Source organism: Trachemys scripta, chromosome 7, assembly GCF_013100865.1.
Source record: "Trachemys scripta elegans isolate TJP31775 chromosome 7, CAS_Tse_1.0, whole genome shotgun sequence".
Taxonomy (NCBI): domain Eukaryota; kingdom Metazoa; phylum Chordata; order Testudines; family Emydidae; genus Trachemys; species Trachemys scripta.
Window position 1 is genome coordinate 100,283,095 of NC_048304.1, and position 19,603 is coordinate 100,302,697.

The 19,603-nt window shown below is 40.9% G+C and overlaps 1 protein-coding gene across 2 annotated transcripts in view; it reads left to right on the forward strand.

Moving 5' to 3' along the window:
- The first annotated feature begins 898 nt into the window (after nt 1-898).
- TCERG1L (transcription elongation regulator 1 like) overlaps nt 899-19,603 on the forward strand; it is a 215,275-nt gene continuing 196,570 nt past the window's right edge. Inside the window, exons 1-3 of one of the 2 annotated variants that reach the window (XM_034776812.1) lie at nt 899-1,372; nt 3,436-3,582; nt 4,500-4,680. In XM_034776812.1, the coding sequence (XP_034632703.1) occupies nt 1,073-1,372; nt 3,436-3,582; nt 4,500-4,680 (628 nt within the window). In that variant the 5' untranslated portion in view covers nt 899-1,072. Of the gene's footprint in view, nt 1,373-2,184; nt 2,646-3,435; nt 3,583-4,499; nt 4,681-19,603 lie in introns of those variants that run through there. The other variant, XM_034776813.1, reaches the window with a different exon arrangement.

A 19,603-nucleotide genomic window follows, 5' to 3' on the forward strand; every position in this document is an offset into this window, starting at 1 on the left:
TTTGGGTGAGACAAAACACTGCCGTTGACCCCCAACAATTTTTGCTATGTCCCCCGCCCCGGAAATCTTGAACTTATGTTGATGTTTGAAGTTTTGTTGTTTTTCTTTCTCTGGAATGAAATGAAAACACATTTTGAAACGTGGCTATTTCTGTGAAAGGGAAATTCTGACTTTCCACCAGCTTTACCTGTCACCCTTTTCCCGGGTTGATGATCAGCCAGGGCGCTCTGGTGGGCACGGTGGAAAGCCCCTTTGCTCAGTGCCTGAGAGCGGTGTCTTGGAGACAGCTTCTGGGAGCAGGGGCCTCGCTCCGCTCGCGTCCTCTTCTCTGGGGAGCTGACGATGGAAAGGACTGAGTGCCCAGCGGTCTCCCCTAGGGGCACCCTCAGCCGGGTTAGCTGTGTATGTGGGATGGGGGCTTCTGTTAGAGCTGGGAGCCGGGCCTCCCCTTTAGCCCCTTCTCCCCTGCTGCTGCCTCCCAAGCCAGAGAAGCGGGCTCTCCCTCCACCCCTCTTAGGCAGGGGCACTCGGGAGGTCTCTCCCCTCCCGCTCCTCGCTTGTTAGCCCAGCTCCCCTCCTTTACACATCTCCCCCTTTCCTTCACCCCCTCTCCCCCCCCCCCCCCCCCTTTCCCGTCCCCCCCCTTCCCCTCCCCCCCCCCCCCCCCCCCCCCCAGACTGAGCGGCTGCCCCGCTGCCCGGGGCCGTCCTCCCGTCTGCTCACAGAGGGGGGAGGGAGTTGGTGGCGACGTTGGCTGAGACCTGCCACCAGCTGCTGCCCCCCACCCCCTCCCCCGTAGGTGTCTCCTGCCGGGCTATGCATCAGCAGAAGGGGAGGGAGGTCTGGGCAGAGGGCGGAGCCTGGCAGCAGCAGCTCCGCTGAATGGAGCGGAGTTTCGCTCGGCTCTGGTGCTGCCGCCGCCGCCACTGCTCCTGCCGCCAGAGCGAGCGGGGGCACGGATGGGCATCGCCCCCTCGGCGGAGCTGTCCCGGTCCCGGCCCCGCTGCTGCCTGCCCCTGCGCGTCCCGGCGGCGAGCCCTGCGAGCGGAGGGACGGTACCGTACCATGTAGAATGCTCCCGGTTCTGAGAGCCAAGCGGCAGCAGCCTCTCCTCTGGCAGATGAATGCAGAGCCCCCACCGCCTCCCTGGATTTGGATGGTCCCGAGTGCGGCTGGGCTCTTCAGGATAGGTGGGGCCGAGGTGGTGCCCCCTCCGCTTCTGCTCTCTTCGCCACATCCTCCCCATCCTGCTCCACTGCTCCAGGGGCTTCCCGGCTGGCAAGTCCCCTGCGAGCCTTTCTTGCCTCTGTCAGTGCCCTCTGCGCCAGATCAGCGCCCTGCTGTGCACCAGTATCCCTTCCTGAATGGGCAGGTAATGAATGCGGTTCCCCTCGCCTCCCTTCCTCCTCCCCACTCTCACTCTCTCTCTCTTTCCCGATCCGGGTGTCTGACTCCCAAAGTGCTGCTAGAATAGCACAGCCGACTTGATCCACGCAAGTTCGTGCGTGTCATTTTCGGGGCCAGTAAAAGCCACGCTGGTGAGGCGCTGGTTTGGGGCGGAGGGTGGGGGGGGGACGCGGTGATGACTGCCTGTGCAGAAAGCCGAGGGCAGAACTTTTGCCTGCTGTCCAACGCGCGGTGGTGCTGAAGTTACCCCGCACAGCCCAGTTTGTTGCAGACCCACACAGTTTATTGCGCATCCGTTAGTAACTGCACCGTCTGTGTCAGACTCCAAAGGCAGGGGGAGACCGCATAAACTATTAATCGGATTCCGTGTGTGTGTCTTCGTACTTCAGCCATATAGAAACGTATAGAACCGCAATCCCTGCCGTCAGACTCGAATGTGCTAAGAGTTAATGTTCTGTAAGTGTCTGGGCCATACAGTTGGTCAATGGTATAACACAGTTTACGAGAGTTCGACTGTAAAAAAAACTGGGGATTGAGAGAGCAGAGATTGCACTGATTGCGTTGCAAAGAGAACCCTAATGCTGGGACTGAGCAATGAACTGAAGGCTGTCTTTGGTCGGTTTCAGTGTATTTGTTCCAGGAAGAGACATTTATTTTCCGTAGAAAATAATCTTGTTTTATATTTGCTGCGAAAGAGCAGGCTAGTTTATTACTCCATTTAAATAAGTGACAGATAAAGATATAAGGGTCTTTTATTCAGCCAAGTAACTTAAGCCTGTCTCTCCTTGCTTTAAAACAAAGTTGCCTTGCCATTTTTAATATTGCCCTACTAGAAGAGAGAAGGCAACGATCACCTGAACAGTCCTATTTTTATAATATTTGTGAATGTCCCAAAAGGCTTTTCCATATGCATAATATAAATTATAAAAAAAATATATAACTGGATGCCGTTGCAACATGTTTTTATGTTGTTGTGTCAGGATGCTGCCACTAGAGGTATTTAATGTCTAGGAACTAGATTTTTTTCCTTAATGTTTAGAAACCTGCAATATTTTTTTCTTAATAAAAGAAGGGGGTGGGGAGCGGCTCATGAATTGGCTCATTAAGGCTTGTCTTGTTCATCCTTTAACCCTCTGATCTTTTCCTATTTGCTATGGAAAAAGCAGCTGGTAATGAAGGGCACTCTAACAATATAAGCCAGTAAATTCAGACGCTAAGATATTTTGAACCATATTAATGTAAGCAATACATCTCGGTGGTGCTTTTTGATGAATGTTTCAATTATTGTAAGGCCACTTAAAATTACTTTTGCTGGTCAGCTTTAATATTCATCTTAAGTTTTAATGTATTAGATATTAATAGCTGTGTTAATTTCATAGGAGTTTAGCACTTCTGTTGTATTTTTAATGCTGTTTCACATAAAACTTTGAACTGTATAATCTTAGATTAATTTCATTTAGAGATTCCCAGTCAAGCATTTTAGCTGTGAATGCCTCTTGGAACTTAGTGATTTGGAAAGAGGGTGAGCAGGAGAAAAAGCTATATGCTCTTGTGTTTAATGGAAGGATAACATCAATTATTTTGAAGTGGGAGGAATTTGATTGAAATGCAGAAATGTTTCTACAATATCAATATATTTGTCCAAAGAATTCAAGAGTCAGGAAATCACACATTCTGCCTTGTCTTTGTTTTGTCCATTGCCTCTGGAGACAGAAACACATACACAATCTTGTATGATGATGTTTTCTATTTATATGTGACTTTTTTTTTCCAGTTCATTGCTGATTAGTAATAGTATTGACTAGGTACTCTAACTCTGAGCCTTCTATTTGTAGTTTTCTATAGCAGTTTAGCTTTGAGTGGCACACAATACACATGAGACTGATACAGTATATATATATTTAAAAACCCAATGTTTAGACTAAAGAGGTTGATACATTAAATTTGCTTGAAATTCACTTTTTTAATACAGCATGTACAGACATTGATTTACTGCAGAATATTTTTCATTCTTTTTTTTTTTTTAAGTGGATGTTTGGAGCTCATTCTCCAGTTATAGGATTTTCACCTTCTTCTAGTGTGGAATTTGTTCCCATCTTCCCACATGTATACACATCTACTATTCCACCTCATGCCAGGAAAAGTTGGAGAGATAAGAGACTACCTAATTGCAAGGTAACTCTGAACTTTACTTGGGACATTTTTATATTAAGATCTTATCATAACAACTGGAAAACATTGAGTTTTGTAAACTGTGAAGGCATGCAGAAGGTCAGCAATCTAGGTCAAGCAAAAATCCTATAGAAAAATTAATGCTATAAAAAGTTGATCAATAAATAGTCTATTTCTGAAGGTATAAATCAGCAGTTCTCTTAAATAGTGAAAAGGACTAAAATAGCTGTAACATTAGTTCTATATTAAGTCAGGTAAAATATGTTTGTACCACCAAAATATGTGGTTTTGGTGTATTTTCCATATTTTGGCTACTGGCAACACCTTGCTATCGACTGCATGTTTATATAAATTTGTTAGAAATGGACTCAGCAAAGCTGAAGTCAATGGGAGTTTTGCCATCAACTTCAGTGGAGCCAGGATTTCATGCAGTATTTGCAGTCTCAGATCTTGATCCTGCAAACAGCTAGGCATGTATGTAAATTTAAGCATATGTGTAACTATAGGATGGTCTTATCTTTTTCCACCTCCTCCATCTCTCAGCCCTCACTGGAACAACCTTGGGCTACCAAATGTTGTAGATACATTTGTTCTGCCATAGCTGTCTCTGGGATAGGATTGGCCTTGTTCTTTCATATTGTGGGGTTTGGATTTTTATTTATTTATTTATTTATTTATTGGTAGTACTTCCTAAACTGGATAGTCCCCTTATGAGATGTTAGAAAACCACCCCCTCCCAATAGTTAGGAAGCATAAATCAATCCAGTTTTATGACTGTTCATGATTTAGGATATGATCTATGGTACAAACATGTATATAGCTATGAGAACTTGAATCAAAGACCTAAAAAACAGGAAAACAATAAGCAATGAAACTATATTATCTTCAACTTCAACATACTTTTTATTTATCCTTGGCAGATATATTTAAATAACGCATTTGCTCTGGATTCAGCATGGATACATCCTGAGGAATCAAGAATCTTCCAGGGACATGAGAAGCCTCTTTTAATGACAAATCAAGTAGCTATGGCTATATCTAGGCCAGCTACTGCCTCAAGGCCTCTTCCCACAGTGGTGTTAACACCTCAGCCCATACCAGGTTAGTAATAAATAATTATCAACACTTTTGTTCACTATCCATTTTCATTCTATTGATCTTATTTTTAATCTAGGTAGTTGCTTCAGTCCTGAATTCTTTTCTCAGGCGAAATTCCCATTTAGGTTGTAACCTTGATAACAAAATCCAGAACAAGAACATTTCACCTTTATTTAAATTTTAAAAAATGATGTGGAAAGAAAAAGTATAAACTTATGGAAAATTAGAACCCAGATTCCTCAGCAACTAGCAATCCCACTCCATTGACCTAGAGTATAGCCAGCCCAATGATGACTTGGTTTATTTTCAAACACACTAGTGAGATTGCTGACATATTTAACGTGTAATTTTAATATCAGTTGCTTATTTTTAGAATTTGATATAGTCTGTGTATAGACAGTTAATTATTAATAGGGAACACTAATTGATCCATCAGTTCATTAAAACTAACTTATGCAAGATAACATGCATGAAATAAATTCTATTAATCTACATAAATAAGGTTTGTTACAGCTGCTGGTGGTATAATAATATATGTGTTACAGCTATGTTTTATACCCAGAAAAGGCCAGAAAATGTACTGCTGAAAAGATGGATGTGACCTTTCGTTAGTATTTTGTTGCATTGATCTAACATACTAGTTGCCCCATAGAAAACACTAATGAACAAATAATTAGAATAAAGATAACTGAAGCACAAATGTAGATACTCAAAGAAAAAACAAGGTACATTTTAAAACAAATGTCTGTCTTACTGAGATCAAAGCTAATGCCATTTTAAATAATGGCAAAACCACAGCTGTTCTAGCCTTCATTATTATGGAATTGTTCTTATTCTGAAACTGTACTGTAGACATGTAATTTTCTACCTTTTTGTATTTTCTCAAGTTTCTGCTACATGTAATGAGGCAACATTCTTTTGGATAATGCAGGGATTCATTATGAGGGGAAAAATCCATTTTCTGTCTCTTTTCCAGACTTTTTTATTTCAGTTTTCAATTAATCTTATTCAGCATTTAGGAATTAAGAAGAACAATTCAAATAATTTCTGTATTTCAAAGGTTTTAATAATACTTTACAATAAGCTGCCTTCTGTTCTTGCCACTATTAATTATTGATCAACTCTAGTGCTGTTCAGCTTTCCATAATGGATGATAGGGACCATAAATAAGTATACTGATGGGCAAAACAATTATACTGCTTATGCATCTCTACCTGGATGACTTTTGCTTAATTGGTGTCCCAAAAATATATGCATTGTTTTGAAGTTTAAATCTGTGGCTGGCTGCCATGTTGATGGATGCTTTTATAAATGCCTGATGGAGTGTATTTGGAAGTAAAATACTGGTTCCCACATGCATTGGTGGTCTAGAACTGGTAGCATTGTTTTTTGTTTGTTTGTTTGTTTTTGTTTTTTTCCGGGTGACTTCTGTCTATAAATACCTCCCAGTAGCAATACACAGAGAGGGCCTAATACTGTAGTGCTAACTTAAATAAAACTCACAATCAACTCATATTAATGTAATTAAATATAAACTACTGGAGTTAGTCTGCTCCAGCTCCCATTGAAGTCTATATATGGGATTTTGAAAAACATCAAAATGAATTAGGTGCCTAATTTACATTGACTTTCAATAAGAGTGGGGTGCCTAACATATTTAGGAGCTTTTGAAATTACCACCCATTAAAAAATACCTCCCCCCCACACCCTCTGTGTCTCCGTTACATTTATTTCTATGCATGGGGACTGGAAATGCCATGTTTGCATTTCTTGGAGTTTCTTCATTATTCTTGTATCAAAGGTGGATTGGGACCATCTACCTCTATAGTTGTGGATCCCCCAAGATCCTGGACCATCAACTAGAGGCCTGGACCATCTACACTAAATTTAATTAGTAGTTTTTTCCTGAATAAGGACTACAGGATCGAGTCTACTATTAACACTCAAATAGATACACAGGGCCAATCCTCAGCTGGAATAAATCAGTATAGTTCCACTGACTTCACTGTCTCAGCTCTTGTTCTTGTGCTGTGTGTCTGGCAGAAGTCTCCTGATCATGCTGAGTGTCTCCATTACAAATTCACTTTTTCTTCATTTGATTGTGCTATCTTCTTAGCTCTACTTCTCCTTCTTCAGTGAATCCGATACCTACATTTCCAGCCATCTTTGGAGTCTCTCCACAGTCCCTTTCCTGCCTCCCCTATACCATCTCCTTTCTCTGTCTCGGCATGCACCTCCATCTCCTCCAAGTTACTCGTGCGCACAACCTGGGTATCATCTTTGACTGCCCTCCCAGGCCCACCCATTCAGGCCGTGTCTAAAACATGTTGCTTCTTCCTACACAATACCTCTAAAATCTAGCCTTCCATCTCTGCAAACAGCTAAAACTCTCTTCCAAATTGTCCTCATTTCATGTTTTGACTATTGTAACCTCCTCCTATCTGGCTTGGACTACTGCATCTTTGCCCCCTCAAGTTCACTCAAAATGCTGCTGCCAAGATCATCTGCGTGGCTCATTGCTCTGCCCACCTCATGCCATCAGTGCCTTCAGTGGCTCCCTTTTCATCTCCATACCAAACTTAAGCTTTTTGAGTTAAATCCTGTCCCCACTGAAGTCAATGGGAGTTTTGCCATTGATCTCAATAGGGTCAGGATTTCACCTCTTTGTCTTCACCTTTTAAACCCTTCACCCCATTCAACAATGCTCCTTTAATAACTTATCATGATGCCAGCCCCTGCCTTTATTTTGCAATGTTCTCAGCCTTTAGTATCCACCAGTCAGCTTCATTTTCAAATACCTTTACACTTTCTTCTATTTTGCCCTTTATGCAGAAGGAAAAGTCCCTGATATAATTAAATTTAACATTCCTGTAGGGGAGAAAATTGCAAATAAACTCAGCACAATAACTTTTAACTTCAAGAAAGGGCATTACACAAACATGAGGAAGCTAATTAAATGGAAATTAAAAGGTACAGTCACAAGAGTGAAATGCCTACAAGCTGCATTGAAACTTTTTTAAAAACAGCATAATAGAAACTAAATGTATACTCCTATCAAAAAATCAAGAGGATAAAAAAAGAAACAATGGCTAAACAACAGAGTAAAAGAGGCAGAGACAAAAAACACATCAATTAAAAAGTGGAAATAAAGTCCTTTTGAGGAAAATAGAAAGGAACATAATCTCTGGCAAGTCAAGTGTAGAAGTATAATTAGGCAGGGCAAAAAAGCATTTGTAGAGAAACTAGTAAAAGACACAAAAACTAAGTGCATCAGAAACAAGAAATCTGCCAAATAATCAGTGGGACCACTGGACAATTAAGGTGCTAAAGGAGCACTCAAGGAAGACCAGGCAAATTAATTCTTTGTATCGGTCTTCACTGCAGAGGATGTGAGGGACATTCTCAATCTAAGCCATTAGTCTTTAGGTGGCAAATCTGAGGAACTGTCCCAGATTGAGGTGTTAATAGGGGAGGATATGGAACAAATTGATAAACAGTAATAAGTCACCAGGACCAGATGGTATTCACTATTGCTTAAATCAGTCTCTGTACCAGGTGACTGGAAGGTAGCTAATGTAGAGTTGATTTCTTTTTTTTAAACTCCAGAGGTGATCCTGGCAATTACAGGCCAGTAAGCGTAACTTCAGTACCTGGAAAATTGGTTGAAACTGTGGTAAAGAACAGAATTATCAGACACATAGATGGATATGATATGTTTGGGAAGAGTCAATTCGGCTTTTCTAAAGGGAAAGAATGCTTCACCTATCTATTAGAATTCTTTGAGGGTATTGACAAATATGGACAGGGTGATTCAGTTGGTACAGTTGTACTTGGACTTTCAGAAAGCTGTTAAGCAAAGTAAGCAGTCATGGCATAAGAGGGAAGGTTCTCATGATCAGTAACTGGTTAAAAGCTAGGAAACAAAGAGTAGGAATAAATGGTCCTCTTTCACAGTGGAGAGAGGAAAATAGCAGAGTCTCCCAAGGATCTGTACAGGAACCAGTGCTGTTCAACATATTCATAAAACCATATGGAAAAAGGAGTAAGCAATGAGCTGGCAATGTTTGCAGTTGATACAAAATTACACAAGAAAAAATTAAGCCCAAAGATGATTTTGAAAATTACAAAGGGATCTCACTAAATTATGTGACTGGACAACAAAATGGCAGCTGGAATTCCATAAATGCAAAGTAATGCACACTGAAAAACATAATCCCAGCTATACATGCAAAATGATGGGGTCTAAATTAGCTGTTATCACTCAAGAAGAGATCTTGGGGTAACAGTGAATAGTTCTCTGAAAACATCTACTTCTTCATACAAAGTACAGAAGAACTCATTACCAGGGGATGTTGTGAAGGAGAAAAGTGTAACTAGGTTCAAAAAAGAACTACATAAGTTCATGGAGTATAGGTCCATCAATGGCTGTTAGCCAAAATGGTCAGGGACAGTATCCCGTGCTCTGGGTTTCCCTAAGCATGTGACTGCCAGAAGCTGTGACTGGATGATGGGTTGGATTACTCAGTAACTGTCCTATTCTGTTCATTCCCTCTCAAGCATCTGGCACTGACTACTGTCTGAAGATAGGATACTGGATTAGATGGATCCAGTATAGCAGGTCTTATGTTCTTATAATTCATTCCTCCCCTGCCTTATTTTCCAATTCCCTTTCTAGAACGACCTCTGCTGTAATGCCTACAAAACACTGCCTACTGATAATGGCTATTATAGTGATTAATCCTCTTTCCCTTCCTTTCTTTTCTTACTCCCTCATTGTTATTAATTTACCCATTTCTACATTCAATTTAAAAAAAATAAAGAAAAAAATAACAAAGTTGTACCAATTCTTCACCATATTCATTTGCTTGTATGTCTTCCTTATCCTCAACCCTTCATCTGTTTTGTGTCTTTTAAGCCCTCCAGGCTAGACATTTTCATTTAGCTATAATTTGTACAGCGTCCATCACAGTGTGGTTCCAATCTTATTTAAGGTCTGTGCATGCTATCACAATAGAAACAATAGATGTTGTCACTGTGGAAATCAATAGCATTCTACTGAAGCCACAAATGTTGTCTAATCTTTCCTGGACTGAACTGTTGGAGCATGCACACAATGAAGAGGTTGAAAGTGGGGTTGGGGGTGAGGAAGGGGAATGCAAAGGCCATGGCTAGTATGGGCTCTTAAAACCTGCTGCAAACCTGCTGTTCTCTATATCCTCTCCAGCTGCGGCACACAGCAGAGACTTGTATCCACTAGGAAAGCTGCAATGTAGGGACAGCAAATAGTGTTTGCCAACAAGAGCTGGGTATTTGTTTTCTCCACCATTTTGCCCACTCCAGTTGCAGTAGGTGTTAAATCTCGAGCTGTCAAATAAAAATGACGTTACATGTAGGTCTAGTGTTGCTAAAGCCACCTTACTCTATAATGCTTTGACTATCAGAAGAGTTGAGCCTTTATTGCATTACAAATCCTAACTTTTCAGATTACTTGACACAGAACTATAAAAGGAAATGGAAACCCACATCACCTGGAATCAGATGCTTCAGTTGCAAATTGTGGAAGATGCTGGCCCTACTTAGATCAGAATGGTTTTCTTGGTTTAAAAAAAAAAAGCCCTGGGAGACTCTTGCCCAGTCAAGCCCATACATTGGATCCATATCAGGAGCCAGTTATTAGTAACAATGTCCTTGTTTCTTCAGTTCAGTGGACATTTTAGAATGAAAAAAGAAAATTCATTAAGAATAGGCTTGTGGGATTCGGTTTTTGTTTTATAATGTTGATGGATAATATTGATGTTTGGTTTTTTTAAGCATTTTTTTCTTTTTTACATTTTCACAGTTGTGGGAAACTGGGGGAGGGTGTCAGGCAGTAGGGAGGTCAGACAATTGTTCATTGACAGGAAACCTTGAGATTCAAAAAGTTATAGCTTTATAACCATTAAAACACATTGTCAAGATCACATATCAAAATATAGAAAGTAAATGGCCATAAATCAAGCTAATAAGTTCTCAGGCACTATTTTTCTATCTGTACATGTCTATTATTGATATCAATATTTGATTTGTGGGTGTACAGTGAAATTGATATTTACTGATAAAAATCTAATTTTTCCTAGCCTAACTATGAAGTGTTGGGGGCTGGTAAATGCTAACACGCATAATTTAGTGCCAATACAAATAATTTGGCAGTTGCACATACTAGGTACTAGAAGGTATTATTTGTTCTGAAGAAAAGTAATCAGTTATTATTCCCAGGCAGATAAAAATGGATTACAAAACCTTGAATTTATGCACTTACAATTTTATTTATCTAAAGAAAATAACAACACATTATTTTCTCACCCAGAAATGATTGTTTATTTTTTTTATTTCCAGCAGACAAAGCACTATCCTGCATCTTATATTGCGGATATAATGTCTACATCTTTTTGCAAGGAAAATGATTTATATTTTTCTCTACTACATTGTGCAGTCTGCCATATGGAACAAAGTCATGGCTGGTTTGCTAGGAGTCGGATGTGCCTGCTTTTCCTTGTATAGCTATCTCCTCCCCGCTTAGGGGTGAGACAAGCCCAAAGCTGTATGAAAACTGGAAGTCTTTCCAGGAGTCTTGAATTAGCTGTCTAAGCTGGCCATGGTCTTCAGAACTGGTTCCATGTGTTGAGTTGAATTATTAGAAATTCCTTGGGATTTTTGTGCAAAATTTTTTTTGGGGGGGAAGGTGGGAGCATGAGGAAAAATATCCCCTATGTTTCATATTATTACTATTAAAATTATCGAAATTGTTTTAATGTTTCAAGATGTGTGGTTACGGTTTGTTGGCAGGTTTGCTTCTCAGTCACTGTTTTGCAGGCAATGTTCCTTTTTTTTTTTTTTTTTTTTAAGTAGTACACTTTTTATTAGTGTTCAAAAAAACTTTCAATAGAAATCTTGTTGAACAAGCCTTTCATATAGCATGCTGTGAAGGAGAGATGAGCTATAAATAGAAAAGTATCTTCATTATATTAAGAAACAGAGTTGCTGCTACTTAAATAGAAGTAATATATTCCATTTTATGAAGTATCTCAAAATACCTGACTGCTGATTACAATCAGTACAGGCAAATGTACAAGTAAACTCAAATATATAGCGAGTTACAATCCCTCATAGCCTGTTAAGAGAGAATGCAGATGCAATGTTGCTGGGTGCTGACACATTGGGCTTTTCTTAAGCAAATGGACAAACACTCAGCTAGGCTGTCTGGTGACATGTGGAAGGGCTTCAGTTGGTTTGTTGGATAAATGATGATATAATGTCTCAATCCACCCATCCCATTTGAGCTGGGATGTAGTTTTGGCCACCATTCACTCATATGGACAAGGTTCCCTGGCGAGACTGCACCTCCCATAATGCATCTAATTATGCGCTCCCATGATGCACCATGCAGAAGAAATACTTTGTGGGAGATGTTGTCCTCCAAAGAGCCTGGCCCATGAGAGAAAATGGGGGCCAGAACTATCATTTCTGTAAGGCAATGTGACTGTAGTTTAATGTTTTTAGAACTGACTTGAGATTAAATATTTTTGATCAGTTCCAAATTTGAAATGTTTTAATATTTGGCTGAACCAACCTGAAATAAAATATTTTGTTTAATTTTCCTAATAGAAAATCAATTATTTTCAGCAAAAGGAAAATATTCCCACAGAAAATTTGTTTTGCAGAAATTGCATTTTCATTTGCAAAATCATTCCAATGGACAATTCCTGACTAGCTCTCCCATCAATATACTGTTGCTCAAAGAAGCAAATCTTCTGTTTCTTTCATCTGCTTGAAGGGAAATATCAAAAGGGATGTCCTTTTTCATATTTTGTAAAGTATGCAGAAGGCTTTAAGATCTTTAGATGGAACATAATAATAGATGTTTCCAGCCCCTCCCATAATAAGGTCACTATTATTCCTATTCTAAGACCTGGCTTCAGTAGGTTATAATTTTACTGAATCTTTTTGAAAAATTTAACGAATATATTTCCTCTGTTTCCAAGAACAAAGATAGGGAAAATAAATTTTTTTGCCCATCTTAAATTCTAGTGACCTTTTCTTTGAACAGTTCTAACATCTCCATGCCTTAGACCATGGACTTGAAATTTGGCAAAGGAGTGTCCTTTGTTTCGGGGTACACTCTTTCCTGTCCCTCTAAAAATCTGCCCTTATTTGGCTAATTATAACCTTTGAAAAATTGCAGTTCACATATGCTTAGTAGAGATTTTTTATATTTTTAGCTGCTAAATTTCCTGAAGATTTGGTCTCCAATGAGCATGTTCCAGCCTTTCAATTGCTGTTATAGGCCATGCTGGATCCAGGTCTGGGTAGTTAAACTGAGAGCAGTGAGCCTGTCTGTCCTGTGCTATCGATGAGCTTGCTGGGCCCAGGCAGCATGGAGGAAGAAATGGCCTGGTTCAAAGGGGGACAACAGCCAGATCTGCAGGGGGAGGGGAGAACGGAGTAAATTGGGACAAAGAGTTTGTGGATGGGGGTGGAAACTGGGGGACTGGCTGGACAAGGAGATTGGGAGCAGAAGGAGAGTAGTACTGGCTGGGCAAGGAGACGGCAATGAGGGGCAGAGCCTGGGAGTTGGGTGGCAGATGTGAGAGACAGGGAGTGAATGGGCAATGAGGCTGAAACTGGGAGATGGCAAGGAAAAATGGAGTGGACTGGGAGCTATTAGGTGGAGGGAGACTAATTAGATGAGGACCCATCGCAGGGGGAGAGATTGCAACTGTCTGGGCAAGGAGACTGGGACTAAGAACCAGTGGGGCAGAGTAAAGAGGTGAGTGGGGAGTGGAGACAGATTTGAGGACTAGCTAGTATACTGGGGAAGAACTTGATGGGGTGGGCATAAAGATGGGGACAGGAACCTGGGACAAAGACATGGGGAGTGTGATTGAATGAGGAACATGGTTGGGAAAGGGGTGATTGGAACCAGAAAGGCAAGAACTGGGACTGGTGGGAAAGGGGGCTGAGAGTTGGGGGTGGGGAAAGAAGACTGAACCAGGGAGTTCAGAGGCCTGAAATTAGGACTTGCTATGGAGAAGATGGGAACTTGGTGGGATGAGAAGCTTGAGAAATTGAATTGGGACTAGCTAGATGAGGAGGATGGGACTGGGACAAGGAACCAGGGATGGAGAAGAGACAGGAATGGGACAAGGACAAGTTGAAGGAAATAGAACAGAAACTGCGGGGGAGAGTGTTGAAATGAGTAGAAGTCTGTGCCCACTAGGGCGCACTAACTTCCAGAGGCTGGAATGAAACCCAGGATTCCTGAGTCTCACCATTTCTCTTCTGTCAGCAAATATCTGTGAAACCCATAGGCAAAGTGACCCAAGCCCCGCTAATAAGAACAGCCATACTGGGTCAGACCAAAAGTTCATCTAGCCCAGTATCCTATCTTCCAACAGTGGCCAATGCCAGGCGCTTCATAGGGAATGAACAGAACAGGTAATCATCAAGTGATCCATTCCCAGCTTCTGCAAACAGAGGCTAGGGACACCATCCATGCACATCCTGGCTAATAGCCATTGCTGGACCTATCCTCCATGAATTTCTCTCATTTTCTTTTTGAACCCTGTTATAATATTGGCTTTCACAACAGCCTCTGGCAAGGAGTTCCACAGGTTGACTGTGTTATATGCTGATCCACATAGAGGATGACAACCCCCTACTGCTATGAGTTACTCTGTTGGATCAGGTGGCAGAGGTCTGTATGGTGGATCTAAAGTTTCCCGTCCTGCTGATGACCCATGTGAGTACACATGATGGAATTTGTTTATTCGGGTTTTTTTATATAAAAACCTAGGAAATTACAGACACAAAAATATGTTAAAAAGAATATTAAGGTTGCAAAGCCAAGCACTTAAGACCTCAATTCATATCCATTATGAAACAATCTTTAATTACAAGATCACATACTATTGTTAGCTCAGCACCCCTTGTTTGATTTAGTGCACAGGTTGGACTTGTTCTGAGGATGAATCAGGGCAGTGTATTGAAGGAGGCGGATCCCTGCTTCATTTGTTGCAAAAGTTGAAAGTGTGTAATAAGTGAGAGGGGATTGCAGGAAAAGAAAGGATGATGTCACAGTAAAAGGGTGAGCCATTCTTTAGACCTCTTTTAGTCCCTCTTAAATGTATTCCTCAGTGAGAGGCTCGGCTTCCTTCATATTCCTTAAGGGTGCAATCACATGGTTCAAACACTCTGGAACTGGATCTCTGGATGGTAGATAGGAGATTTTGCTATGTGTTGTAAGGAGGTATTGATTTTTGTCTTCTCTGTGATGCTTTTATCCTAAGAAAAAATGCCTCTGCTGAGAGAGAGCTTTGTGGTAACTTGTAACTGCTAGCCATGCTGGTCATAGTCCTTGGAGAGAAAGCAAAGCACAGGTGCTGGCTGTTAGGTAGACTGGCTTTCTGGGGTTACCGTAGTGTATGGCAGGGGGCTGTGTGGCCTTAAGACTCTTGGTCAGAAGGCAGTCGGACAAGGGTCTCTGCCCAGACACAGGTGATGGCTGGACCCTGAGACCTGATGGGATCAGAAAGCAGGCCTGAGTTAGTATAATTTCAAGCTATATATCCAAAAGTCCTCTCTTTGTCTATTGGTCTCTGAATAATCTAGTTTGAACTATTATATGCGAGCATTTCCAGGTGGTGGTACCCTTATGGAGGTGCTACAGCCAGAGTGAATTTGCCTAATCATTCCCCCCTGTTCTTAATTCCTGGAGGAAGTGTAGTTACTCTTCCCCATGAAATTACATACAATCCCTGGCCCAAAATGATTCATAAACTTAATACAGTAGTATCTCCCAAAGATACTGCAAGAAATTGCCATATCTGTCTCTCAGAATAAATAGTACTCTGCTTTACAAGAGTTGGCTAGTCACTGGTTAACCCTGTCATTTCCCCTGAGAGAATAGGACTGCCTGTGCTGAACTAAGGTGAGACCTGAATGTGAATTACAGGAATCTGCAGACCTAGGTCCCCGGTCTGGAGGGAGAGGATCACAGGATACTGCCCCGAGAAATGTAATAGCCAGAAGCCACCTAGAGGTCAGAGGCGCAGTTAGCTCAGGAAGTATCACAATCATATGTTAGGATTAAGTGATATTTTTGCAAGATATTTCCAGCTACTATATAAGTGTGTGCTGAATGACAACCTTTGTGGAAAAATTAATATTAAACTCTGTATATAATCCTGATTAAACATATATCTGTGTATCTTCATTGATTTCAGTATAGCTATTCCTGATTCACACCAATATAAGCAAGGCCCTGGGTTCTATGCAACACTCAGAGATTATGTGGCCTGGAGCAGTGAATTATGTGATAGAATTTCCAGACAGTTGAGACTTTGACCCCAAAGTCCCAACTGCCCTTCCTCATTCCAGTTAATATAATATCTGTGTTGTATGTAAAACTGAATTTATCAGAATAATTTTAAACTGGGCCCAAGTTTACAGTTTTTTTTTCCATTCTGCACTAGATCTTTGTATTGAAAAATGTAGAACTGCATTGTACAGGTGTCATGTAGAAGCTAGAAGTTCTGCCATTGGGTAGGTGACAATAAGGGCCTTTGGCACCCAGGAAGATGAAGGGAGTTTTGCTTCTGGCTCCAGTAGTCGGGGGAGGATGCATCTCCTTTTTTCCTCCCCATTTTGGGAAGGGTGGTCCCGACTTCAGGTTTGGGAACAGGATTGAATTTCTCATTTCTCATCTCTGAAATCATTGATGGCAACTAGCTGCCCTGTCACACAGTTTCCCAGTATCAAACATTACATCCAGCAATGTCAGAGAAGGACAGTAGCTTGATTTTGCTGCTAAAATAACTGGTAGTGAAATAGTTAATGTTGTTATAAGAAGACTCCTAATTAGGGAACTAATTATAGCCTATCCTGCATTCCAGCTCAAGGGAATGGAAGGAATTTAAAGCACCACCTTACTTATTCCCATTGGCGCACCTTACCTCAACTTTCTGAGCATGGGGGATAGGGGGGGGTGCAGGCTCTGTGGAGCTGCTACATCACTACTTTGTACAGGTGGGAAGGAATGGGTGTGAGTGAAACCTTAACTCTGAGCCCTCAACATATCTGGTAGCATAGTTACACAGTTTGACAGGGAGGGAGCATATGCTGTGACAGGTGTGGACCTGTCACCTCTTATTCCCTCCAGGGCTGCTCCAGAGACAGCATGACAACATGCTGTCCCTTTCTGTGGAATAGATCATAAAGTCTGAGTCTGGCCTAAGGTTTTAGTTGGTAAAAATGGGGCAGCTCAGACCTCTCAGAACTCCTGTTTCAAGCTCTCAGGCAAACATCACTGCATCACTTGAGATTCACATTTTTACAGGTGTCCTAACAATTATGAGTGATAGACATCATTCCTTGTTAAATGAAATCTTGGATTCTGCTGCACAATTACTTAGTAAATTCAAAAACAAGAGGAATTACATGGCAATGTGCATGGCCACATGATGACATTATGCATGTAGTCAGAGGGTGTGAGGGGGAATCTGGCCCTTCGTTTATTCTGTTTACTAATTCCTTGATTCAAACTATTAAACAAACAAGGAAATACACATTCAACAAAATGGTTTTATGAATTAAGGAAATAAACCTCTATCTTTCAAAAAAAAAAAAAAAAGGTGTACATCTTCTCCTGTGTACAATGTGTTAAATTAAAAAAGGTCAACAACTATATATTAAAAGTTATTACATTTATAAGCCTAACAGGATTTAAGTGATATTTCATTTTATAGCGCTTTCATTTGCTACAAATATATTTATAAGGCTTGAAAAATATTTTAAAATATATATATATATAAAGATTTAGCAGTTTCAAAGTGTTTTTCACTTTTTTACAAGTGTTGTCCTTGATATTTCCCCCCACACTCTACTATTGAACATGTATACAATATAAAAAGTATTTTTGAAATGTTTAAGAGTTGTAAGATGTATCAACTGTTTTACAATTTTTTATAAAGCTATCACCACTGCGTATGGAGGGTTGTGTATAGGTACAGACACAGGCACATTGAAACACAGTACTATTTGTATTAGACTGATGTCTTTTGAAGATATGCGGTGAAGTAGAAAGGACTGCAAAATTAAAGTCCGACTAATTTTCTCGTCAAAGCAAAGAAGATGCCACTTTAATACAAAAAGTCAGTCCCTGTGAGGCACTTAATAAAAAAAAATTATGGATGGGAATCTGCAACACAAATTAAAACAAAAGCAAACCCCATATATTTTACCCATCCTAATGAACAGATATAAAGCAAGTTGCAAGCAGCACTGTGCTGCTATATTTAAGATATTCCACCCCTCCTAGATGACTGAAGTATTTCAAAGGCTTTTAACTGTTTGACATAAGTGCTGGAATTAGGGGTGCTGGGGATACTGCCGCACCCCCTGGCATGAAATGGTTTATACTATAAATGGGGTTTACAGTTTGGTTCAATGGCTCTCAGCACCCCCTCTATACAAATTGTTCCAGCACCTCTGCTAGTTGATGCAATCACAGAATTTACTTTCCTTTGTGGATGACTTGATTTTGCTGTTTTAATTTTTTTTCTGTAGATCTTATGGGAAAGATCTTTATAAAAGTCCATTGTAGGCAGAATTAAAAAAAAAAAAAAAAAAAGCCTGTAAAACTGCAGAACATTTTTAAATGAGTTTAATCAGTTAATTTGCACAGTGAGATTCTATAGTACAAAGAACTTTTTTTTTAAAAGAAGAGCTGGAATTGCCCTCTTCAGATAGGACTGAACCTGTAAATTCCAGTGGCATCCAAAATCCTTATTTCTGTTTTGTTAAAGAAAAGAAACAGCCCGTTTTGTTGATCCTAGGGAAGAAATGTAATGGTTTTAACTGTTTGTTAATAGTAGTAATAATGAGAGAGCACATTCCGATATGTCCTTTATGGCTGCAGAGAAAGAAGTCATAAAAGGAACATGAGGTTGGGGAGGACATTGGGCAGACAAAAGAGCAGCACAGAATCCTGTTTCATTGTCTGTATGTCATGGACAAAGTCAATGTGAATGGAAACAGTATGCTATTGTGGAAGAGAAAAAGTGGGATAATTCAGGACCTAAATAGAGCACAATCTTTGGTATGCTCTAGTGTGGCTCCTCAGGCTGGTTATTCCTGTAGGTCTTTAGTAGTGGTTCATTCTTTAAACACACCATGCATGCACTGTAGTAAGAACTTCAGGATGTCAGAACTGTCAGATGGACATGAGGCACATGAGTCAAGAATAGGAAAGCAGGGACAATTCTTGAATCCCAAAACTACATAGATAACCCTGTGAGAGAATGACGAAGCAGGTCTAACAGAAACAGTTAGTCTTAGGCTGCTGTGTGTCTAGACACTTTACCATGTAATTGCTTATATAATGGATGTTTGGGGATCAAATGGTATCTGCTGTGCAGGGCCGGCTCCAGGGTTTTGGCCGCCCCAAGCAGCCAAACAAAACAAAACAAAAAAAGCCGTGATCGCGATCTGCGGCGGCAATTTGGCGGGAGGTCCTTCGCTCCGAGCAGGAGTGAGGGACCGTCCGCCAAATTGCTGCCGAATAGCTGGATGTGCTGCCCCCCTCCAGAGTGGCTGCCCCAAGCACCTGCTTGGTAAGGTGATGCCTGGAACCGGCCCTGCTGCCGTGGAACCTGGGTTATCTACCTACTCCCCTGTTTTCTTTAATCTTAGGTTGATTCTCTTGTCCTTTCTTGTTCATGTCTTTATGGCTACCCCTGCTATCTTGTTCCTCAGTTGTTCACACATAAGTGTGCTGCCATCATTTTTAACAAAAGCCTCCCACAAATATTTTCCCCTTAACCTGTGGTAAACATATTGTAGCAGGATGGTGGATGTCTGCTTGTAAAGAGGTGTGGCAAAGAACTGTGCA